The following is a 25,865-nucleotide window of genomic DNA, read 5'->3' on the forward strand; positions in this document are numbered from 1 at the left end:
GCCAAGAAAACTAGGAGTCTTTGAGCAGGATTCCCTAAGGGTTAATTTGCAGGTTGAGCTGGTGATGAGGAAGGCAAATGTGACGTTAGCATACATTTCAAGAGGAAACTCTTCTCCCTCCTGCCATCTGGCACAAGGTACCGAAGCATTCGGGCGCTCACGACCAGACTGTGCAACAGTTTCTTCCCCCAAGTCATCAGACTCCTCAATACCCAGAGCCTGGACTGACATCGTAATGTATCCTCTGCTGTGCCTATTGTCTTGTTTATTAATCATTGTACTGCCCTGCACTGTTTTGTGGAAATTTTGCAGGTCTGTAGTCCAGTGCAGTTTTTATGCTGTTTTATGTAGTCTAGTGTAGCCTTGTGCTGTCTCACATAGTCTAGTGTAGTTTTGTGTTGTTTCACGCAGCACCAGGGTCCTGGAGGAATGTTGTTTCATTTTTACTGTGGACCGCACCAGCAGTTTATGGTCGAAATGACAATAAAAACAACTTGAACTTGAGGAATAGTTTGTACAAGCAAGGATGTAATGCTGATGTGTTATAAAGCACTGGTGAGGCTTCACTTGGAGTATCATGAGCAGTTTTGGGCCCCTTATATTAGAAAGGATGTGTTGTCACTGAAGAGGGTTCAAAGAAGGTTCATGAAAATGATTCAGAATTGAATGATTTGTCATATGAAGAGCATTTTATGGCTCTGGGATTGTATTCACTGGAATTCAGAAGAATGAGGGGTGACCTGATTGAAACCTTGAATCGTTGAAAGGCCTCAATAGAGCGGATGTGGAGAGGATGTTTACTATGTTAGGAGGATCTATGACCAGAGAACACAGCCTCAAAATAGAGGGGCATCTTTATAGAATGGAGATGAGGAGGAATAATTTTAGCCAGAAAGTGGTGAATCTGCGGAATTCATTGCCACAAGTGGCTATGGAGGCCAAATCATTGAGTACAATTAAGGCCAAGGTTGATAAGATTCTTGATTGGTCAGGGTATGAAGGAATAGGGGGAAATGGCTCAATGGGCCAAATTGCCTAATTCTGCTCCTACATTTAATGGCCTTCGGGTTTAATCTGAGCTGCATCAGAGATATCCCCAGTGACTAATGTGTGCTTGCTGGGAAAGGTAATTTACATTTCAGACAAAACAGCTTCCAATAAATCAAAGCATGGACATGTTTCTTACAATGAAGGGATAATTAAGAGCTTAATACAAGATAAGACCACTCAATGATCACACACACTTTTATTCAAAAGAACATCAATGGGGAATGGAAATGGCAAAATGTTTTGATTGAAGTTGATTTTTCACAAGGCTCCCATGTGTTTGAAATTATTTTCATTTTCTTACCGGAGAATGAGAAAGTACTCTTTCTTCCCTGATGATATTTTCAAGCCCATTTTCAAGAGAATTAAATACTGAGAAGAAAGAAAACACACACTGTCACTGACGGTCAAAACTCACTTGTGTTCTAGGTTTATCTGGACTTCACATCTCATTAACTTGGAAGAGAGTGGATTTTAATATTTGCAGCTTCCAAGAAGAAATTTGTAAAATGACAAATAAACTGTGGCAACACAGACAAAATGCTGGCAGAACTCAGCTGGTCTCAGAGAGATCAAGAAAGAGGAGAAACGTGTCAGAAATGGACCAAGAGGATTTAAGGACAGGGTAGAAGTAGGAAGCAAAATTGATGAAAATTCTTTCTCAATCTCTGGAGACAAATTGTCTACCAATATCTTTTATACACCTACTGATTCCATGGCTATCTTGATCACACCTCTTCCCAACCTGTAAAAATGTCATTCCCTTTTCTCAGTTCCTTCATCTCTACTGCATCTTTTCCCAGGATAAGGCTTTCCTTTCCAGGACATCAGAGATTTCTTTCTTCAAAGAATGTGCTTTCCCTTCCACCACCATTGATGCTGCCCTCATTTGCATCTCCTCCATTTCCTAGACATGTGCCCTCTCCCCATCTTCCCACCACCCGTCCTCACCTACCACCCATCAGACTTTGCATCCAACACACCATTCTCTACATCATCTGCCATCTTCAGTGGGATCCTACCACATCTTTACCTCCCCCTCCTCATCCACTTTCCACTGGGATCACTTCCTCCATGATTCCCTTTGTCCACTTGTCCCTCCTCACCGATCTCCCTCCTGGAACTTACCCTGCAAGCAGAACAAGTGCTATACCTGCCCATTCACCTCCTCCCTCACCTCCATTCAGGGCCCCAAACCTTGCAGGTGAGGCAATAATTCACCTGCAAATCTGCTATATCCATTGCTCCAAATGCAGCCTTCTCTTCATTGGTGAGACCCAAAGTAGACTGGGGGCCGCTTTGTTGAGCACCTTCAGTCTATCCACAAAAGCCAGGATTTCCTGGTGGCCAAACATTTTAATTTCCAGTCCTCATTCCCAATGTCAGTCCATGGCCTCCTCTACCGCCACAACGAAGCCACTCTCAGGCTGGAGATGGCATGAACATCAATTTCTCCAACTTCTGGTAGTCCTGAGCAATAAACACAAAATACTGGTGGAACTCAGCAGGTCAGGCAGCATCAATAGAGAGGAATAAAGAGCTGATGTTTCAGGCAGAGACCGTTCACCTCAACTGGAAAGAAAGGGGAAGAAGGCACAATAAGAAGGTGGGGAGAGAGGGAGCAATACAAGCTGTCAGGTGGTAGGTGAGACCAGGTGAAAGGGAAGGTGGGTGGGTGGGTGGGGGAGCGGGATGAAGTAATGAAGCTGAGAGCTGGTAGGTGGAAGAGATAGAGGGCTGAAGAAGAAGAAATCTGGAAGGAAATTAAAGTGGGTCATGGGAGAAAGGGAAGGGGAGGGGCACCTGAGGGAGGTGATGAGCAGGTGAGGAGAAGAGAAAGTGTTAGAAGGGAACCAGAATGGGGAATGGAAAGAGTAGAGAAGGGGAAAGGAGAGAATTTACCAGAAGTTGGAGAAATCAATGTTCACTCCATCAGGTTGGAAGTTACCCAGATGAGGTATTGTGAAAGTGGCCTCATCACGGCAGTAGAGACTGACATGCCAGAATCGAAATGAGAAATCCACTGGAAATGAGTGGTCACAGGGATATCCTGCCTTTTGTGCAGACAGACCAAAGGTGCTCAACAAAGTGATCCATAAGCTGTAAAGAGGAACAGAAGGCCATCTGGCCCATTGAGATCATGGCCGATCTGGTTGTGGGCTCAGCTCCACCTACCTGCCTTTTCCGCACAACTCTTAGTTCCCCCAAAAACCTAACAGTGTCTAAAATGTGCTTAGTGACCTAATCCCGACCAGGCAACAAATTCCAGAGATTCACCCCTCTCTTGAAAGTAGAAAGGAGGCAAGATGCCACTGAGGAATTGTTCAACTATAGTAGTGGCAGTAATAGTAGTGTCATCACTCAAGTCGAGTATGATGTTCTCCTCAGGCAGGGGTTCCCAACCTGGGTCCACAGACCCCATGGCTAATAGTAAGGCTGCATGACTTAAAAAAGGTTGGAAACACCTGTCCTACAGGGTTATTCATTTGATAGAAAATGCCTGTACAAGACTTTGTTTATTGAGGGGGAGGCCTAATGAATGGGCAGCTAACCTTAACAGATTGTGGTCAGGGTCCAGTGGCATGGAATGCAAGATGACTGCGTCCCTTCTCTGGTCCAGGTTTCCTCCGCCTTCTGCCAGCCCAACTTTAAGATCCTGGTTGGATCGCTCTTTGTCTGGAACATCCCCTTTGACCTTACCACCATGGGTGACCCTACCAGGAGCTACATACCAGATGGCTAAACAACTCACTCCACCACAACAAGGTGACCATCTTGGGGTAAGGACAATCACAGGATTTTGCGCTACTTCGAAGTTACAAGATCTGCAATTCAGGGTCAAATATTCGGTCGCCTACTCAAGACCCAGAGTAAATAATAAGACACAGTTAAGGAAGTAGTATCATGGTTACCAGTATCACTATATTTTCGGCTCGGACTCAGTCTTCTTCCTGTAGCACTTGCACCCTCCTCTGGAACTTTAGCCAGGTCTGAGGCCTGAGACAAAATGACGAAGACAGTGAAGGTGTATGGCAGCAGAACGCAATTTAAAACTAACACTAACGTGAGAGCTAGAACATTGGGCGGTACGGTAGCATAGCGGTTAGTGCAATGCTACTATACATCAGAGTGTCAGAGTTACAACTCTGCCTGTAAAAAGTCTGTCCTTCAAGTGGGGGCATGGGTTTCCTCTGGGTGATCATCTTTCCTCCCACAGTCCAAAAATGTACCAGTAAATAGTTCAATTGATCTTTGTAAACTGTCCTGTGATTCGGCTAGGATTAATAAGGCTGCTAACCAGTTGGGCCAGAAGGGCCTGTAAATAAATAAATAAACATAGATCACAAAACAGGAACAGGCCATTCAGCCCAACTAATCAAACCCCAAAGACTATAAGACTATAAGAATTAGGCCCACTTGGCCCATCGCATCTGCTCCACCATTTCATGATGGCTGATCCAATTTTCCTCTCAGTCCCAATCTCCTACCTTCTCTCCATAACCCTTCATGCCCTGACCAATCAAGAGTGTATCAACCTTTGCATTAAATATACATAAAGACTTGGCCTCCACAGCTGGCTTCGGCAAAGAACTCCACAGATTCGCCACCCTCTGGTTAAAGAAATTCCTCTTCATCTCTGTTCTAAAAGGACATCCCTCTATTCTGGATTGTGTCCTCTGGTTTTACACTCTCCCACCATAGGATACATCCTCTCCACATCCACTCTATCAAAGCCTTTCACTATTCGATAGCTTTCAATGAGGTCACCCATCATTCTCCTGAATTCCAAAGAATACAGGTCCAGAGCCATGAAACACTCTTCATATGACAAGCCCTGCAATCCTGGAATCATTTTCGCGAACGTCCTTTGAATCCTCTCCAGTTTCAGCACATCCTTTCTAAGATAAGGGGCCCAAAACTGCTCAGACACTCCAAGTGAAGCCTCACTGGTGCTTTATTAGGTCTCAACGTTACATCCTTGCTTTTATATTCTAGTCCTCTTGAAATGAATGCTAACATCACATTTGCCTTCCTCACCACAGACTCAACCTGTAAATTAATCTTTAGGGAATGCTGCACAAGGACTCACAAGTTCCTTTGCACCTCAGTTTCTTGTTGTATTTTCTCTCCATTTAAAAAGTAGTCAACCCTTTCATTTCATCTACCAAAGTACATGACCATACACTTCCTGTTACTGTATTCCATCTGCCATCTTTTACTCATTCTCTCCCTTCTGGTTAAGTCCTTCTGTAGCCTCTCTACTTCCTCAGAACTACCTGCCCCTCCACCTATCTTTACATTGTCTTCAAACTTTGCAACAAAGCCATCAATTCCATCATCCAAATCATTGATATATGATGTAAAAAGAATCAGGCCCAACACAATTCCCTGTGGAACATCACCAGTCAGAAAAGGCTCCCTTTATTCCCACCCTTTGCCTCCTGCCAATCAGACACTGCCTAATCCATGCCAGAATCTTTCCTATAATACCACAGGCTTATAGCTTGTTAAGCAGCCTCATGTGTGGCACCTTGTCAAAGGCCATAAGACCATAAGATATAGGAGCAGAAGTAGGCCATTCAGCCCATCGAGTCTGCTCCACCATTCAATCATGGGCTTCCAGTCATCCCCACTCCCCTGCCTTCTCCCCATACCCTTTGATGTCCTGGCTAATCAAGAACCTATCTATCTCTGCCTTAAATGCACCCAATGACTTGGCCTCCACAGCTGCTTGTGGTAACCAATTCCACAGACTTACCACCCTCTGACTAAAATAATTTCTCCCCATCTAAATAATAGTCCGCCCGTTTATTTCTTCCACCAAAGTGCATGACCATACACTTTCCATCATTGTATTTCATTTGCCACTTCTTTGCCCATTCCCCTGAACTATCTAAGTCTCTCTGCAAACTCTCTATTTCCTCAGCACTACCCGCTCCTCCATCTATCTTTGTATCATCGGCAAATTCAGCCTCAAATCTATCAATCCCATAGTCCAAATCATTGACATACATCATAAAAAGCAGCGGTCCCAACACCAACCCCTGTGGAACACCACTGGTAACCGGCAGCCAGCCAGAATAGGAACCCTTTATTCCCACTCTCTGTTTTCTGCCGATCAGCCAATGCTCCATCCACGTTAGTAACTCCCCAGTAATTCCATGGGTTCTTATCTTACTAAGTAGCCTCATGTGCAGCACCTTCTCAAAGGCCTTTTGAAAATCCAAGTACACCACTTCTACTGCATCTCCTTTGTCTACCCTGCCTGTTATTTCCTCAAAGAATTGCAGTAGGTTTGTCAGACAGGATTTTCCTTTCAGGAAACCATACTGGCTTTGGGCTATCTTGTCACGTGCCTCCAGGTATTCCGTAATCTCATCCCTAACAATCGATTCCAACAATTTCCCAACCACTGACGTCAGGCTAACAGGTTTATAGTTTCCTTTCTGCTGCCTCCCACTCTTCTTAAATAGCAGAGAAACATTTGCAATTTTCCAGTCATCCAGTACAATGCCAGAATCTATTGATTCTTGAAAGATAATCGTTAATGTCTCCGCAATCTCTTCAGCTACTTCCTTCAGAACCTGAGGGTGCATTCCATCAGGTCCAGGAGATTTATCCACCCTCAGACCATTAAGCTTCCTGAGCACCTTCTCAGTCGTAATTTTCACTGCACAAACTTCACTTCCCTGACACTCTTGAATGTCCCATATACTGCAAATGTCTTCTACTGTGAAGACTGACACAAAATACACATTCAGTTCCTCTGCCATCTCTGCATCTCTAATTACAATATCTCCAGCCTCATTTTCTATTGGTCCTATATCTACCCTCAACTCTCTTTTACCCTTTATATACTTAAAAAAGCTTTAAGTATCTTTTTTGATATTAGTCGCCAGCTTCCTTTCATAATTCATCCTTTCCTTCCTAATGACCTTCTTAATTTCCTTCTGCAGGTTTTTAATACGCCTCCCAATCCTCTATCTTCCCAATGGCTTTGGCTTCCTTCTATGCACTCTCTTTTGCTTTTACTTTGCGTCTGACTTCACTTGTCAGCCACAGTAGTGTCCTTCTTCCATTTGAAAATTTCTTCTTATTTGAAATATAACTGTCTTGCACTTCCCTCACTTTTCACAGAAATTCCAGCCATTGCTGCTCTGCTGTCCTTCCTGCTGGTGCCCCTTTCCAGTCAACCTTGGTCAGTTCCCCTCTCATGCCATTGTAATTCTCCTCTTATGCCATTGTAGTTCCCCTCTCAAAGGCCTTCTGAAATTCCAAGTACACAACAACAGCCAATTCTCCTTCATCTATTCTGCTTGTCATTTCTTCAAAGGATTCCAATAGATTTGTCAGGCAAGATTTTCCCTTGAGGAAACCATGCTGCCTACAGCCTATTTTATCATGTGCCTTCAAGTACCCTAAAACCTCATCCTTAATAATCAACTCCAACATCTTCCCAACCACTGAGGTCAGACTAACTGGGCTATAGTTCCCTTTCTTCTGCCTCTCTCCTTTCTTGAAGAGTGGAGTGACATTTGCAATTTTCCAGTCTTCTGGAACCATTCCAGAATTTAGTGATTCTTGAAAGATCATTACAAATGCCTCCATGATCTCTTCATCCACCTCTTTCAGAACTCTGGGATGTACACCATCTGGTCCAGATAACTTATCTACCTTCAGACCTTTCAGTTTCCCCAGTCCAGTTCTGGTAACTTCACACACTTCATGCTCCCTGACAACTAGAACTTCCACCATACTGCTAGTGTCTTCCACAGAGAATACTGATGCAAAATGCTTATTCTGTTCATCCACTATTTTTTCCCCCATTACTAACTCTCCAGCATCATTTTCCAGTGGTCTGATACCCACTCCCACATCTCTTTTACAGTTTATGTACCTGAAGAAACTTTTAGTATCCTCGTTAATATTATTGGCTTGCTTACTTTCGTATTCCATGCTTATCTTCTTAATTACTTTTTTAGTTGCCTTCTCTTCATTTTTAAAAGCTTCCCAGTCCTCTAACTTCCCACTAATCTTTGCTCTATTATATGCCCTCTCTTTGGCTTTTAGGTTGACTTTGACTTAGCCATGGTTGTGTCATCTGTCCTTTCATATACTTCTTCTTCTTTGGGGTGTATATATCCTGTGCCTTCCAAATGGCTTCCAGAAATCCCAGCCATTGCTGCTCTGCCGTCATCCCTGCCAGTGTTCTTTTCCGATCAATTCTGGCCAACTCCTCTCTCATGCCTCTGCCAGTCTCTTTAGAGACTGTATTACATCCACTGTAATATTGATACACCTGACTTTTGCTCTCCTTCTCAGACTTCAGGGTGAATTCAATCATATTATGGTCACTTACTCCAAAGGGTTCTTTTACCTTAAGCTCTCTAATCAACCCTGGTTCATTGCACAAGACCCAATCCAGAATAGCTGATCCTCTAGTGGGCTCAACCACGAGCTGCTCCAAAAAGCCATCTCATAGACACTTTAGAAATTCTCCCTCCTGTAATCCAGCACCAACCTGATTTTTCCATTCTAACCTGCATACTGAAGTCCCCCATGACTATTGTCACCTTGTCCTTTTGGCATGCATTTTTATTTTCCATTGTAATTTGTAGGCTATATCCTTACTACTGTTTGGGATCAGAACTAATCCCTTCTGCCTACACAATGTACCTGCCTACACATTAATTATGTGTTGCTCCCTCATGTTTCTGTACTACCTTACAGTTCCCAGTCTGTTTTTCCCCCAAGAACCCACTGCAACAGCTTCTCTAACACAAAAATAAGACTATGTTCATTATTGCCCGAAAATGCTCAATCTCATCCAATCTTGGAAGCGAAGGAGGTTCAGGCCTGGTTGGGACTCAGACAGAGAGCACCGGGGAACATCAGGTGCCGTAGTCGTGGGCAGCACAGGAATGTAGTGGTTAGCATTATGCTATTACAGCGCCAATGACCCAAGTTCAATTGTGCCGCTAATTGTAAGGAGTTTGCACATTTTCCTCGTGGCCACGCAGTTTTCCTCCAGGTGCTAAGGTTTCCTCTCCCATTTCAAATATGAGCAGGTTAGTGGGTTAATTAGATGCATGGTGTAATTGGGTGGTCTAAGATTGTCAACCACTCTCCGCTGAACATCAACGGCTCCTTGGTAGAGATCGTAAACAGCACCAAATTTCTTGGTGTTCACCTGACGGAGAATCTTACCTGGTCCCTCAACACCAGCTCCACAGCAAAGAAAGCCCAGCAGCGTCTCTACTTTTTGCGAAGGGTGAGGAAAGTCCATCTCCCACCCCCCCATCCTCATCACATTCTCAGATTGCAAGACCCTACAGTAGATAGTGAGGTCAGCTGAGAAGATCATCAGGGTCTCTCTTCCTGCCATCACGGACATTTACACTACACACTGCATCCACAAAGGAAACAGCATTATGAAGGACCCCATGCACCCCTCATACAATCTCTTCTCCCTCCTGCTGTCTGGGAAAAGGCTCCGAAGCAGTCAGGCTCTCACGACCAGACTATGTAACAGTTTCTTCCTCCAAGCTATCAGACTCCTCAATACACGAAGCCTGGACTGACACCTTGCCCTACTGTCCAGTCTATTATTTATTGTAATGCCTGCACTGTTTTTTGTGCACTTTATGCAGTCCAGTGTAGGTCTGTAGTCTATTGTAGCTTTCTCTGTGTTTTTTTTATTACGTAGTTCAGTCTAGTTTTTTGTATTGTGTCATGTAACACCATGGGCCTGAAAAACATTGTCTCGTTTTTACTATGTACTGTACCAGCAGTTATGGTCGAAATGACAATAAAAGTTGACTTGATTTGAAAGACCATTTACTGTGTTATATCTCTAAATAATTAATAAATATATATATATTTATATCCTCTTCCTCTAATCTTTGCCATTCCTGTGCCTATCCATGAAACTGTTCAACACATCAATCATATGTCTCTGCCTCCAGTACCACGCTAGCAGTACATTCCAGGCTATGCCAACACACCTTTCCTGCTATCTCTTTTCAACTTAGCCTCTCTCACATTAAATGCATGCCTTCTAGAATTAGACATTTTGGACCACAGGGGAGAAAGATACTCTCATCTATATCCTCATAATCAGATTCAGATCTGTTTATCACATGGACATTGAAACACATAGTGAAACGTGTTCGCGTTACCAACCTTAAGAATATGCTGGGCCCAGCCTGCAAGTGTCACCACACATTCTGTTGCCAATATAGCATGCCCAAAATGATCAGCAGACAGTAGTAATGAAGCAACATCAGCAAAAAGAACCTTTCCTCTCTCCCACCCACTCACACATGCAGACAGTCCTCCAGACTCTGTCCAAGCCTACTCTAAGGCTCCAGCCCCCACTGCACTCATGGACTCGCAAACACCTGATAAATCTCTACTGTGTCTCCCCTCAACCTCACATCGAATGCAGGGATAAACTAAGGGGTTTTAAAACCTTTCTAATGTGGCCATGAGGAGGCACGCAGCAGTGAGATGGATCAGCCGGTTGAGTGGCCTAACCCTAACCCTAACCCTAACCCTGACCCTGACCCTGACCCTAACCCTGTACTCAACATCAATAAGTACAAGGAATTGATTGTGAACCAGGAAGGGGAAGTCGAGAGAACACACTACAGTTCTCTATGAGGGATCAGCAGTGGAAAGGGTGAGCAGTTTCAAATACCTGGGTATCACCATCTCTGAAGATCTATCCTGAGCCCAACATATTAATGCAGTCGCAAAGAAGGCACAGCAGTGGCTACATTTCATTACGAGTTTGAGGCGACTTGGTGTATCACCAAAGACTCTTGCAAGTTTCTACAGATGTATCACGGAGAGCATTCCAACTGGTTACCTAAGGAGGGCCACTGCACAGGATCTGAAAAAGCTGCAGAAAGTTGCAATCCCAGTCAACTCCATCATGGGCACTAGCCTCCCCAGCAGCAATGACACATTCAGAAGATGATGCCTCATAAAGGTGGTGTCCATCAATTAAGGACCCTCATCCCCACGATATGCCCTCTTTTCATTGCTACCATCACAGAGGAGGTACAGGAGCCTGAAGCCACACACTCAATGTTTTAGGAACAGCTTCTTCCCCATCGCCATCAGATTTCTGAATGGACAATGAACCAATGGAATTCAAGTTCAATTACCATTCAACCAATATAAGAATATAGCCAAACGAAGCAACATTCTTCTGGGGCCAAGGTGCAGAACACATTACAAACAGCAAACAGCACACTACACATAACACAAATAGCACAAATGGTTAAAATTTCAGAAAAACAGTCACAAAGAAAAAAAAAATCATAGACCTGAGTGACATGACTGTAGAATTGATGGTAAGTTGTCCTGGTCAAGCTTGTTCTTCCACCTAACGGACACTGGAGGGCAGCACTGAGCAAACACCAGAGAGCAGTACCAATGGGAGGCACCAGCCTACATCCCAAGTATGGATTCTAGCGTGCCCCACTCTGTCTCAGTATCTCCTGTCCTGGTCGGCTACAGCAAGCAACCCACAGCCCTGGCCTAGTCATCGCCACAACTGAGGCAACACAACCCTAATGCCGTTGCTCTCACCAATGAGCCAGTAAACTAGACTTCCAGTATTCCACATTAGCAATGTCCAATAGGGTCTTGTGATCACAATATAAACGTCCAATACAATCAATCACATTGCACATCCGCCAACCATACATGACAAGTCCAGACGACAACACAGCAACGTTAGGGAATAGGTGCAGCTCCATCGCTATTGAGGAACTTGCTGATGGGATAGTCCTGCAGTACCTGATGTTCTTAGTATCCAGCAGTGACTTGCAATCGTAAAGGAATATATACAAGGTGAACAAATACACCTTTGATTGGACCCGGTGTGGCCTTTGCACCCAAGAGCGCAGCATCTTGCCCTACCTCACTTGTTTTTTTTTCTTTTTCAGCTCTCTTTTTTCATTAATATTGTGACTTAAATGATTTCTATATTTATATAATCCTTATTGTAATTTATAGTTGCTGTTATTATATATTGCATGGTACTACAGCGGCAAAGCATCATATTTCACAACATACAGTATGCCAGTGATACTAAACCTGATTCTGATTCTGAGATTCTATCAATATATGCTCACTGTTGGCTCAGTGTATCAGAAAACTTGAACTGGATAGAAATCCAAAAGCCCACAATATCCAGATATCTATAGCCTGTAGGTAATAATAATAATAATGATAACCTATTTATCAAACACTTTTCATACAAATGATGTAGCTCAAAGAACTTTACAATGAGATAAAGTGCTAACATGAAAATAAAAGACAAAAAGATGCTAGATAAAAGCGAGGTTAAATAAACAGGCTTTGATCTGGCAGTTAAAAGTGTCAACTGAGTCTGAATCCCTTCCAGTTCTTGGTATTGAGTCCCATAGTTTAGGAGCAAAGTTCAAAGAGCTGACCTGCCAATTTTCATTTGAGGGGGATTGTTCAAATTTAAAAGACCAGCAGAAGATGAAGTGCAGAAGGAGTTAAAAAAACAAAAGCAGTTCTGTGATGTACTCTGGTCCGAGACCATTGAAAGCTTTAAAAACAAGTAGGAGAGCTTTTAAGTCAATTCTAAAAAACACAGGAAGCCAATGCAGAGTAGTTACAATTAGAGGGATATACTCCTTCATCCAGACCTCAGGAAACTGCAGCAGATCAACCATTAACAAAGGAACTAAATTCCCAAAGAGGTTTTTCTGCTGAGGTAAGCCCAAGTTACTGAATAGTAGTTTAACAATGAATCACATGCTGTTACCCAATGGGTTACTTACAGAAGTGTGTGGAGGCGAGTCTGATCCTGGGCCAGACTTCTTGGACCTTTGAGCCAGGGAGGTTCCAAACCGCAGAGTTTCATACACTGGATCAATCTTACTGCTACAAGCTTCAAAAGAGAATAAACAGACCTATTCAACCTATCCCTGTATCTCAGATTCTCAAATCCTGGCAACATCTTTGTAAATTTACTCTGCACTCTTTCAACCTTATTTAATCTTTCTTGTCAGTAGGTGACCAGAACTACACACAATACTCTAAATTAGGCCTCACTGACATGTTAATCAGCTTCAACATAACATCCCATCTCCTGTACTCAGTACATTGATTTATGAAGGCCAATGTGCCAAATGCTTTCTTTACAACCCTCTCTACCTGTGACAGCATTTTCAAGGGACTGTGGATCAGTATGCTCAGATTCCTCTGTTCTACCACTCTCATCAGTGCCCCACCGCTCACCCTGTCAAACCTACCCTTGTGTAGGTAGGTTGTGTAACAAACCCTACCTAACCTACCCAAAGTGGAACACCTAACACTTGCCTGCATTAAATTCCATCTGCCATCTTGTCAGCCCGTATTTCCCACTGCAAGCTGTGATAGTCTTTCTCGCTGTCTACTACGCCCCTAATCTTGGTCTCATCCAGCAGATTTGATGCTTTGGCAAAGCCAAAGGGAATGCAGCAGTGAGCCACACAAATAAATCTATCCATTCCAAATAATGAATAACTACTTACCAATAGGCATCACCTCTTTGATACACCCGTATTGCTCGTGGATTAACAATGGAGAGCTGTAGTAACGTCGGAATCCCTTTGGCTATCAACAGAGAGAAAGCATGTGACCATCTGTTACTGGGATAATAATCTATAGCATAGAACAGAATACCACAGTACAGGCCACTTGGCCCATGATGTTGAGCTGACCTTTTAACCTACTCTAAAGATCAAACTGGGGTGTATGAGGTGTGTAGGGAAGGGGTAGCACCTCTGGTGCCCTTTTTCAGGGCAGCTCATCCACCTTTGGTCCCCACCTGGTGCTCAGCTCTCCCCTGTGGCTCCAAGTAGCTGTGACACACGCAGCAGCCATACCCCAGTAAACCATCTCGGCAGCCGGGTCAAACCAGGAGAGGGTAGCTGACGGGTATTCAACCCACGGTGAGGTAGGGGATCTGCCTGTCCCAGCGTGTGGAGTCTGGACATGGCGGATTCAGCGGAAGAGACCAATTAATGGTCCAACGGTCAAGAAGGCAGGCCAGCAGGCGTGGTGGAGTGCTAAGAACATGACAAGGCACTTAGACGTCTTGGTCATCCACTGCAAGAGATGGTAATCTCTTTAAACTCACCCGGCAGAAGGCAAAGGGAAACCACGTATGTGATTTCCCAATATGTCAGGGCGGCGTGGAGGGAAATCGTCCGCCAACTGAAAATTCCAGATGCAACAAAGATCAAACTAACCTTTTCCTCCTACGTAGACCTCAATCTTTCTAATTCCGTGTGCCCACCTAAGAGTTTCTTAAATGCCCCTGATGTATTTGCCTCTACCACCACCCCAGCAAGAGCATATATTATGTTTTGGAACTCCAAGGCATAAAACCAATTGAAAGGAAACATGAAGCTGGGAAAGCATGTCTTAGTTTTCTTTTTGAGGTATGCGCTTACGACATGGTGGCATGCTACTTTTGTGGGACACTGTCTTTCCTGACAAGTGGGATCACTCTGCTTGGCAGGTGAGACCTGTGGCTGTGAAACAATCTCAGGTTCTGGTGCCTCCTCTGTGGTGGTTGTAGGAACTGGCTCTGGGGCTGCAGGAAGTGCTCCTGACAGCTCTGGGCACCTTTCTTCCTGGTGTGTTGGCATCCCAAACAGAGCCTGGCAAACTGCTCGATCTATTGATCTATCCAAGGCCACCAGACAACGCTTTGAGCCAACACTATCACTTTGACCATGCCAAGATGACCAGCATGTAGCTCCTCCAACACATTACCTCTCTGCTTAGATGGTAAAACAACTCTCAATCTCCACATAAGGCAGCCTCCATCAGGGGCAAGTTTATCCAGGCACTGGTAAAAATGGGGGAACTGGAACTTCTGCTGCACATTCCAGCCATCTTGGGCGGCCATGTTGGCCAAAGTGTGGGGCCCTTTCTGGTTCCCCTTTGGATCATCTCTGTATAATAGGGGGAGTCTTTTGATTTGCATTAGGAAGAGCACATCAAGGGGAGTGTCCCCTTTTGTAAATCTGTCAGACATTTCCTTTTCCTAAGGTAAACGGGACAATCCATCCACATTTCTACGATCAGTTGTCCACATGAATTCAGTCTTGTAGTTGTGCCCTCCCACAAACAGACTCCACCCCTGCATTCGCTCTGCTGTCAGTGGAACACCCTTCTGTGGATTGAAAATGGACGCTAGTGGTTGCTGATCAATAATGAGGACAATCTCCCTCCCATACAAGTACTGGTTGAAATATTTTACACCCCAACCAGATTCAAAACCTCTCTGTCAATCTATGCACAATTTTTCTCTTCAGCAGTAAGGGAACATAGCTTATGGAGTGTTCACTTCCATCACTCATAACACGGGACATGACTGCACCTATACCATAAGGCAAGAAGATACAGGCAAAGCTTACTGTATGATGTGAGTCATAACGTGTGAGTGCAGCGTCCGACCTCACACAACTTTGTCCACTGCCATTTCTTCCCAATTGCTGTAAATAAGTTCAAGGGGTGAAGCACAGTAGCCAGGTTTGGCAGGGTCACGTTATAGTAATTGAGAAATCCTAGAAACTGTGTCAACTGGCCTAGCAGCATCCACCACTGCTTGAATTCTTCTCAGCACACTTGCGTATTGTGCGTCAACAGTGTGACCATGGTAAGTGATGCTTGGTTTAAAGAATTCATACTTGATTCATGCTCTGAGCCCATAATCCTCTCATTTTTTTAGCACTGCCTTGAGATTTTAGAGATGTCCCTTGTCATCCTTACCAGTAGCAATGATGTTATCCAGGTAACAGCCCTGCAGCACCTGGTCCATAGCTCTCTGACAGAACGCAGGTGCAGATGCTACTCCAAAATTAAGCCTATTTTAAAAATTAAGACCTTTGTGAGTGTTACGGTGTGAAACACTTTGGACTCTACTTCTATCTTTATCTGTAGGGAGGCTTCTGCTAAGTCTAATTACTGGTATGTTTTCATCAAGAGAAGTTTGCAAAGATACCCTCTATTCTGAGCAGAAGGTATTGGTCTACTTCCAGTACTGGGTTGATTGTGACTTAAAATCACTTCAGGTCCTGACAGACCAATTCTTCTTGGCTACCGGGACCACCGATGTTGCTCATGAGCTCCAGTCAAGCTTGGAAACAATTCCCTCAGTCTCCATTTGATCTAGCTCATTGACTACTTTATCACGGAGGGTAAAAGAAAATGGACAAGCTTTGCAAAACTTGGGTGTGGTGTTTTTATTTAACATTATTTTACCCTTGATATGTTTCCATTTTCCAGTGCCATCTTTGAACACAGCTGTGGCATCATCCAGTACCTTTCTTAATTTGCTTTCAGTTGACTCTATTACAGAGAACGTGGTTTGCAAATGGCAGATGGATCACTAGTCAAGTTGTAGTTCTCTCAGCCAATCACGACACCACAATGCTGGCCCTCCTGTTTTTACCACATACAATCCCAGTGTGACCTGCTGGTTGTTGTACTTCATGGTTACAAAGGTCATTCCCACAGGAGTTAACTTTTCTCCATTACAGGTTTTTAGTTGGGTCTCTGCAGGCTTCAGTTCTGTATCTTTGAAAAGTTGTTCCAGTTCATTTTATGGAATGACTGAAACAGCCGAGCCAGTGTCCAGTTGAATTTTAATTAATTTACCGTTCACTTCTGGTGTAAATCATATTGCTTGTCTCTTGTTAATTTCACAATGTAAATCTCAATGCTATCCAGTCCAGTGTCATTCTCATCATTATCATATTTTTCATCAACAGCATGCAGATTAGTGCTCTTTTTGAAACTGCAACTTGACTTTTTATCTTTTTCTCTTTCCTGTGCAGTCCATTTATTTTTGTCTGCCCAAAATGCTCTTTGTATGTGTCCTACTTTGTTGCATTTTCTGCAAGCTTTGCCTTTATACCTGCATTGGCCTGTTGTACGTGAGCCGCTGACACAACGGTAAGACAATTTGTTCAGCCAGGCCTGTTTCTGCTTAGACATTGCAATTTTGTTCACGCCCACTTTCATTCCTGACTGCAACTCAATTATGCCTCTGCCCGCTGTTTCCATTGATACAGCTATTTCAACTACACTTTTAAATGTAAGTTGTGCTTCAGATAGGAGACATTTTTTAATGTTTCTTGTAAGATTCCACAAACTAAACAATCTCCCAATCCATCACTAAGTTATCACTGAACTGGCAATGCTCAGACAACTTCTTCAATTTAGCCACATACATCGAAAAGGACTTCCCTTCCTATTGATTCTACTTATGAAAGCTAAAGCATTCTGGAATCAACAACGGCTTCAATTCTAAATGTTCCTGTATTACTTTTGTGATATCAGCAAAGTTCAGTTTGGCTGGCTTGGTTGGTGAGTCAAACTTCTAAGTATACTATCCGCTCTTCCACCCAATGCTATCAACAAAGTTGGCATTCACTTCTCGTCAGCTATTCCAGTTGCTTTAAAATACAGCTCAATTCACTCAGTATACAATATCTTGTGAAATCAAATGTATCTATCTTTCCAATATAGCCAGCCATTTTTGATTTTTTTATGATTATTATCACCCGGTACTCTGTGATAATGAACCTGTGAATTCATCTGGTTTCTGCTTTTTGGTTTAACTTGGCCAACTGTTCCTTCCTGAAGAAGCATGTGCTGCTCTGGTTTTTAATTGATTGTTTCTTGCTGCTATTTTTTTTACTCGGAAGTCTCACTGTGCTTGATCCGGTAAGTAGTCGTCTCGAGTTTGTTTAAAACTTACTCATCATCACTGTTAAATTATGCAATTTGAATATATATAATGAATGAATGATCTTTATTGTCATTACACATAGATACAATGAAACTCTGCTTGGCTTCCTCTCAGGCAATTAAATAAAGCGCTAGATAAAAACAAGAGAGTAATAGAAAAAAATATCAAATAGATAAGTAGCAGAAAATAAGTTGCAGCAGCACCAGAATATCACAGTAATGCACAAGGTGCCATTAGTGCAAGTATTTGAGTCCTTGTGTGTGCTCACAGTTTCAGTCATTGTTCTGTGGGAGTGGTGTGATGGAGACCACAGCTCTGGGGTAGAAGCTGTTCCTCAGTCTATTTGTTCCGGCTTTTAGTGTCCTGAACCTTTTTGCTGGATGGCAGCGGGTCGAGCAGGGAGTGGCCGGGGTGTGTGGTGTCTCTGGTTATGCTGATTGCTTTCCTCCTGAGTCTGCTGGAACAGATGGTGTCCAGTCCTGGGAGCTCCATCCTGACAATTCGCTGGGCCGCCTTCACCACGCGATGCGGGTCTTGTCGCTCAGCGGCTGTGGCGCTGGCATACTACACTGTGGCACTGTTGGTCACAATTAATTGAAAGGAAACACAGAGCAGGGAATACGTGTCTTAGTTTCATTTTTACTTTAGTGAGGCACTCCGTTATGATGTGGTGGTGTGATGACCTATGCCATTCATGTACTTTTACATATATCCCATAATTAATTATTTAAATGAACAAGAATGCTTTATCAAGCAATATATTTACAATATTATTTAAATATGGTGCTAAACGGTGACTCCTTTGCTTGTATCTTCAGAAACAGCTCTATTTCCATCTTTGATATCTCTATTTTTCCCTGTTCAAGGTTCTTTTGAAGACCCTGACCTGGAGTTACACACTGACTTCGGTTCTTTGCGGGAATGGGACTCGCTCACAGGGACTCACGACAGGCTGCTTTTCGATATCCCAAGACACAGCCTGGAAGGCGAGCACACCTTCAGGGCTCCGGATGTTCATGGAGATGTGCTGATTCTCATCCAGTGCCCCTGACTGAAGTGTTGCAGGAGAACACAGAACACCAGGAGCGGCAGGTTAGTTGCTGGAGGTTGTGTGTCCAGAGAGTTGTGCCTTTCTGGGGCTGATTCTCCAGGCACAGAGCTCAGAAAAAGTGAAGCAACAGACTTAACATCATAAATCAGCGAGTTGTTGGTTATGTCTCCCCTCTCACTGTGAAATGGGGACACTCTTTTTCCATTACTAGGGAGCGAGAGACAGCCTGTGGTATATCGAATTACCAGGTGAATGAGTAGTCTTTGGGGTTCTGTAAGTCTGTGTCTTTATTGACACTTCACTGCAGGCTTGAATTCTCGGTGGGGGTGGGGGGGTCGTTGCTTTGCTGCTACGTGTGCATGGGAGGGGGAGCTGGGGGGGTGGCTTTGGGGATCTATCGTTTTAACTCATTCATTCTTTGGGGCACTCCTCCGTTTTCGTGGATATTTGCGAAGAAAAAAAAATTCAGCGTGTATATTGTATACATTTCTCTGACATTAAATGTACCAATTGAAATCTATTACGAAGGGTCTCGGCCCGAAACGTCGACAGTGCTTCTCCCTATAGATGCTGCCTGGCCTGCTGTGTTCCACCAGAATTTTGTGTGTGTTGTTGTTTGAATTTCCAGCATCTGCAGATTTCCTCGTATTTGTGTTGTTTGTCTTCTTTTGCACAATGGTTGCTATCAGTATTTGCTCTTGCATGGTCTTTGTAGATTATTTCGATAATAATATTTTTTATTATTTAGAGATACTGTACAGCACGGAATAGACCGATCCAGCAGGCCAGCAACCCAGCCGATTCACAGGACAATTTGCAATGACCAATTAACCGACTAACCAGTATGTCCTCGAATGTGAGAGGGAACCAGCGCACCGGAGGAAACCCATTCACACACGGGGAAAACGTACAAACGTTACGGAGGATGCCGGAACTGTACTCCAAACTATGACGCCCTGAAGTGTAGTGTAGTGCGTTGTGGCGCCCCACTTTGAAAGGCCTCCAATCCACCCATCGTATCCGTCGGCACAACAAGCTGCAGAAGATGTGGAAAGGCACTTCTGCTTCTCTCCCGTCAGGTCCTTGGAAGGGCTCAGAATGTTTCACAGTTACAAAATATTTTTGCGTTCTAGGCCGCACCATTGTTGAGGTGACGTTGCAAAGGTTAATCAGGTAGCTGATTAGTACATTGCGAGACTTTGAGAAAGTGGCTGTGATGAATATTCAGCAGGAGACAGAGGAAATTAAGTCAGGTCAATGCACACAATACGCTGGGCGAACTCAGCAGGATCAAGCTCAAGTTGATTGTCATTCATTCATACACAAGGATACCGCCAAACGAAACAACATTCCTCCGGATCAAGAAGCACAATGCCGCACAAAGAACTCACATACACAACACATAAAGCAACATTACCACAAATACATTAACAAATAATGAGGTGTAATTACGACCCAAGTTAAAAAGTAAACAGTATTACGCTACCGGTGCTTCAAGTGTGATGAGACCTGGGTGGGGGCAGGGAGTTCAGTAGTCTCAAGGCCTGGGGACAAAAGCTGCTTCCCATCTTAACAGTCCTTTTCCTAATGTTACCGTACCTCCTGCCTGTTGGTAAGGGGTCAAAGAGATTGTTGGACAGATGAAAGGTTCACTGAAAGCAATCAAAGAGATTATTGGACAGATGAAAGGCCCAGGATATGCAGCAGTTTCAGTCATCAGATATCTCTGATGGGTGGAAGGGAGAACCCAATAATCCCCTCAGCAGTCATTTGTAGGCTCCAACAGTACCTACAGAGAGTTGACGTTTTGGACCAAGACCCTTCACCAGGACTGGAAAGGAAGGGGGCAGAAGCCAGAATGAGAAGGGTAGGAGGAGGAGAATGTGTAGAAGCTGGCATGAGGTAGGTGGAGCTGGGGTAGGGGAATAAAGGTGGGTGGGGGAATGGACGATGAAGAGGTGAGAGGTGGAGGAAACAAAGGGCTGAAGAAAAAGGAATCTGATAGGAGAAGCAAGCGGAACATGGGAGAACAGGAAGGAGGAATTCCTCAAATTGATCGGGTCATTGGAAAAGCAATCTCTACTTATCCATGAGATGTGCAAATGGGGCTTGTTCTGGGTGTTCCCCTCTGAAGTAAATATACTTCTTAAATCCAGAAACTGTAAAAACTTAGAAACATAGAAAACCTACAGCACAATACAGGCCCTTCGGCCCACAATACTGTGCTGAACATGTACTTACTTTAGAAATTACCTAGGGTTACCCATAGGACACTCAAAGCTGCTATGCAGATTGACTCTGTAGTTAAGAAGGCATACGGTGCATTGGCCTTCATCAACCGTGGGATTGAGTTTAGGAGCCGAGAAGTAATGTTACAGCTATATAGGACCCTGGTCAGACCTCACTTGGAGTACTGTGCTCAGTTCTGGTTGCCTCACTGTAGGAAGGAAGTGGAAACCATAGAAAGGTGCAGAGGAGATTTGCAGGGATATTGCCTGGATTGGGGAGCATACCTTATGAAAATAGGTGGAGCAATGGAGGAAGAGAGATGACCTGATAGAGGTGTACAAGATAATGAGAGGTATTGATCATGTGGATAGTCAGAGGCTTTTTCCCAGGGCTGAAATGGCTAGCATCAGAGGGCACAGTTTTAAGGTGTTTGGAAGTAGGTACACAGGAGATGTCAGGGGTAAGTATTTTACACAGAGAGTGGTGAGTGAATGCAATGGGCTGCCAGTGGCAGTGGTGGAGATGGAAACGATAGGGTCTGGAAGGATACGTGGAGCTTAGAATAATAGTGGGCTATAGGTAAGCCTAGGTAGTTCTAAGGTAAGGACAAGTTCGGCACAGCTTTGTGGGCCGAAGGGACTGTATTGTGTTGCTGGTTTTCTATGTTTCTACCCATAGCCCTCTATTTTTCTAAGGTCCATGCACCTATCCAGGAGACTCTTAAAAGACCCTATCGTATCCACTTTCTCCACCATCGCTGGCAATCCATTCCATAAACTCACCACTCTATACATAAAAAACTTACTGCAACATCTGCTCTGAACCTACTTCCAAGTACCTTAAGCTGTGTTCTCTCATGTTAACCATTGCAGCCCTGGGAAAAAGTCTCTGACTATCCACACGATCAGTGCCCCTCGTCATATTATACACCTCTGTCAGGTCACCTCTCCTCCTCCATCGCTCCAAAGAGAAAAGGCCAAGTTCACTCAACCTATTCTCATAAGGCATGCTCCCCAATCCAGGCAACATCTTTGTAAATCTCCGCTGCACCCTTTCTATAGTTTTGACATCCTTCCTATAGTGAGGTGACCAGGACTGAACACAGTACTCCAAGTGGGGTCTGACCAGGGTCCTAAATAGCTGTAACATTACCTCTTGGCTCCTAAACTCAATCCCATGGTTGATGAAGGCCAATGCACCGTATGCCTTCTTAACCACAAAGTCAGTCTGCGCAGCAGCTTTGAGCAACCTAGGGACTCGAACCCAAAGAACCCTCTGACCCTCCACACTGTAAAGAGTTTTACCATTAATACTATATTCTGCCATCATATTTGACCTACCAAAATGAACCACCTCACACTTATCTGGGTTGAACTCCATCAGCCCAGTTTTGCATCCTATTGATGTCCTGCTATAACCTCTGTCAGCCCTCCACACTAACCACAACACCCCCAACCTTTGTGTCATCAGCAAATTTACTAACCCATCCCTCCACTTGCTCATCCAGGTCATTTATAAAAATCATGAAGAGTAGGGGTGCCAGAACAGATCCCCGAGGCACACCACTGGTCACCGACTTCCATGCAAAATATGACCTGTCTACAACCACTCTTTGCCTTCTGTGGGCAAGCCAGTTCTGGATCCACAAAGCAACATCCCCTTGGATCTCATGCCTCCTTACTTTCTGAATTTGCCTTGCATGGGGTACTTTATCATATGCCTTGCTGAAAATCCATATACACTACATCTACTGCTCTTCCTTCATCAATGTGTTTAGTCACATCCTCAAAAAAATTCAATCAGGCTCGTAAGGAACAACCTGCCTTTGACAAAGCCATTCCTAATCATATTATACCTCTCCAAATGTTCATAAATCTTGCCTCTCAGGATCTTCTCCATCAACTTACCAACCACTGAAGTATAACTCACTGGTCTATAATTTCCTGGGCTATCTCTACTCCCTTTCTTGAATAAGGGAACAACATTTGCAACCCTCCAATCCTCCAAAACCTCCCCCATCCTCATTGATGATGCAAATATCATTGACAGAGGCTCAGCAATCTCCTCCCTCACCTCCCACAGTAGCCTGGGGTACATCTTGTCCAGTCCCAGAGACTTTTCCAACTTGATGCTTTCCAAAAGCTCCAGCACATCCTCTTTCTTAATGTCTACATGCTCAAGCTTTTCAGTCTGCTGCAAGTCATCCCTACAATTGCCAAGATCCTTTTCTATAGTGAATACTGAAGCAAAGTATTCATTAAGTACCTCTGCTATCTCCTCCGGCTCCATACACACTTTATCACTGTCACACTTGGTTGGTCCTATTCTCTCATGTCTTATCCTCTTGTTTTTCCCATGCTTGTGGAATGCCTCAGGGTTTTCCTTAATCCAGCTCACCAAGGCCTTCTCATGGCCCCTTCTGGCTCTCCTAATTTCCTTCTTAAACTCCTTCCTGTTAGCCTTACAATCTTCTAGATTTCTATCACCATCTAGTTTTCTGAACCTTTCATAACTTTTTCTTTTCTTCTAGACTAGATTTTCAACAGCCTTTGTACACCACAGTTCCTGTATCCTACCATCCTTTCCCTGTCTCATTGGAATGTACCAATTCAGAACACCACACAAGTATCCCCTGAACTTTTGCCACATTTCTGCTGTACATTTCCTGAGTTCTTTAAAATAGACTCATCTTAAACCATCGCTCTGAGTGTATCCCTTCTCTACCACCTGCTTTTCCTCCCTCTCGCATTGTCTCCAAGCTTTCTCTATTTGTGAGCCAACTGTCCCTTCCTCCGTCTCTTCAGTTCGGTTCCCATCCCCCAGCGATTCTAGTTTAAACTCTCCCCAATAGCCTTAGCAAACTGTAAAAAGGCCGATAGATAATTAAAATCAAACCAAAAGCTCTCAGAAAAAAACTAAAGACAACAATTTAATTTGAATTTTCATTGCAATGGAGATTCTTACAATATGATTTGTGTTTCTGATTTTCATGTAAACTATCTGAAGTAACTAATTTACTGAAATTAACTACTAAAAAGAACTGGTGATTGCACTTAATTGTCAAATTAAAATGGGAGAAAGGTTTAAGTGACTATAAAACTGTCGACACCAAAATGATTCACACAGAACACTGGAGGAACTCAGGCACTACCTATTAAGAGAAATGGACAAGCAACGTTCTTCAAGTTGGACCAAAACATTGACTGTCCATTCCTCTCCATAGATGCTGCCTGACCAGTATTTTGTGCATGTTGCTCAAGATTTCCAGTGTCTCCAGAATCTGCTGTGTAACAGGCTTGTCTCTCAGATAATCTCAGAACAGGTTAAGCAAGCCACTAGAAAGAACGAATGTAGTTCATGCTCTTCCACCACCTTCTTGTGGTGATTGGTGATGGGCATAAATGACATGGCAAGAATGAAATCGGGTGATTAGTACACAAACCTTATATTTTAAACAGTGTGAACAGGAAGACAAATGCAGTGCCGGCGTTCATTTCAAAAGGATGAGAAAATAAAAACAAGGATGTAATGCTACGGCTCTATAAGGCGATGATCAGACCACATTTGGAATATTATGATAAATTCTGGGCTCCATATCAAAGGAAAGCTGAGCTGGAACTGGAGAGGGGCCAGAGGAAGTTCACAAAAATGATCCTGGGAATGCGTGTGAAGCATTTAGAGATATAGAGTCATGGAACACTACAGCACAGAAAAGGGCCCTTTGGCCCATTCACTCCATGTTGAACTATTAATCTACCTGTGTGTGGACCATAGCCCTCCATATTTTACAAATTTCTCTGAAGTGTTGAAATCAAACCAAAATCCACCACATCCGCTGGCACCTCGTTCCACACTCTCACCACCCTCTGAGAGCAGATGTTTCCACTCATGTTCCCTTTAAACATATCACCTTTCAAAGCTTCCAAAAAAAAAGGTACAAAGATTCATTTATTATCAAAGTATGTACACAGTGTACATCTCTGAGATTCTTCTTCTCCAGATAGCCATGAAACCAAGAAAAACCATGGAAGTCAGTTCAGAGAGAAACAGCAAACCAACCCACCCCTCCTGCAGAAAAAAGAACAGCAATAGAATCATCAACCACCTCACTCCCACCCCCACAAGCCCAATCCCCCGCACAAAACACAACAAGAATATTGGGTCCCAAACACCCCTCCACCCCACATGAAATACACCCCCCCACACACAAAAATCTAACAAAAACGCAATAAGGGCATCAACTCCCAAATCACTCTTCACCCTTAATCCATGACCTCTAGTTCTAGTCGCACAAAACCACAGTAGAAAAAGCCATTATGCATTTGGGACTGATTGTTTTAAGTGTGTATTTTAATGGGATGGGAAGCAGAGCATCAGACAGAGAGTGGAGTGGTTCAGTATTACTTCAGTATTCACCAGGGAAAAGGACCTTGGTAATTGTGGGATGACTTACAGCGGACTGAGCATATAGACATTAAGAAAGAGGGTGTGCTGGAGCTTTTGAAAGCATTAAGTTAGATAAGTCGCCGGGACCATGGAATAAAATGCAAGGATAACAGTTTTAGGGAATCTTGGTTTTTGAGAGATATTGCGGCCATGGTTATGAAAAAGGAGGTGAATAGCGGGTATAGGAAGGGAGGAACAGATGAGGTGCTTATAAAGTACTATGTAAGAAATGCAAGAGAACATTTAAGAAGGAAATCAGAAGGTCTAAAAGAAGACATGAGGTTGCTCTAGCAGACA

General features: G+C 43.7%; 1 protein-coding gene across 1 annotated transcript in view; it reads right to left on the minus strand.

The window, feature by feature from the left end:
- LOC132401921 (SH3 and cysteine-rich domain-containing protein-like) overlaps positions 1-25,865 on the minus strand; it is a 169,195-nt gene that overhangs the window by 52,128 nt on the left and 91,202 nt on the right. Inside the window, exons 5-8 of the mRNA XM_059984270.1 lie at positions 13,608-13,689; positions 12,873-12,982; positions 3,960-4,044; positions 1,352-1,419 (exon numbers count right to left, since the gene is read on the minus strand). Of these exons, the coding sequence (XP_059840253.1) occupies positions 1,352-1,419; positions 3,960-4,044; positions 12,873-12,982; positions 13,608-13,689 (345 nt within the window). The remainder of the gene's footprint in view (positions 1-1,351; positions 1,420-3,959; positions 4,045-12,872; positions 12,983-13,607; positions 13,690-25,865) is intronic.

The sequence above is a fragment of the Hypanus sabinus genome, chromosome 1 (assembly GCF_030144855.1).
Source record: "Hypanus sabinus isolate sHypSab1 chromosome 1, sHypSab1.hap1, whole genome shotgun sequence".
Classification (NCBI taxonomy): Eukaryota; Metazoa; Chordata; class Chondrichthyes; order Myliobatiformes; family Dasyatidae; genus Hypanus; species Hypanus sabinus.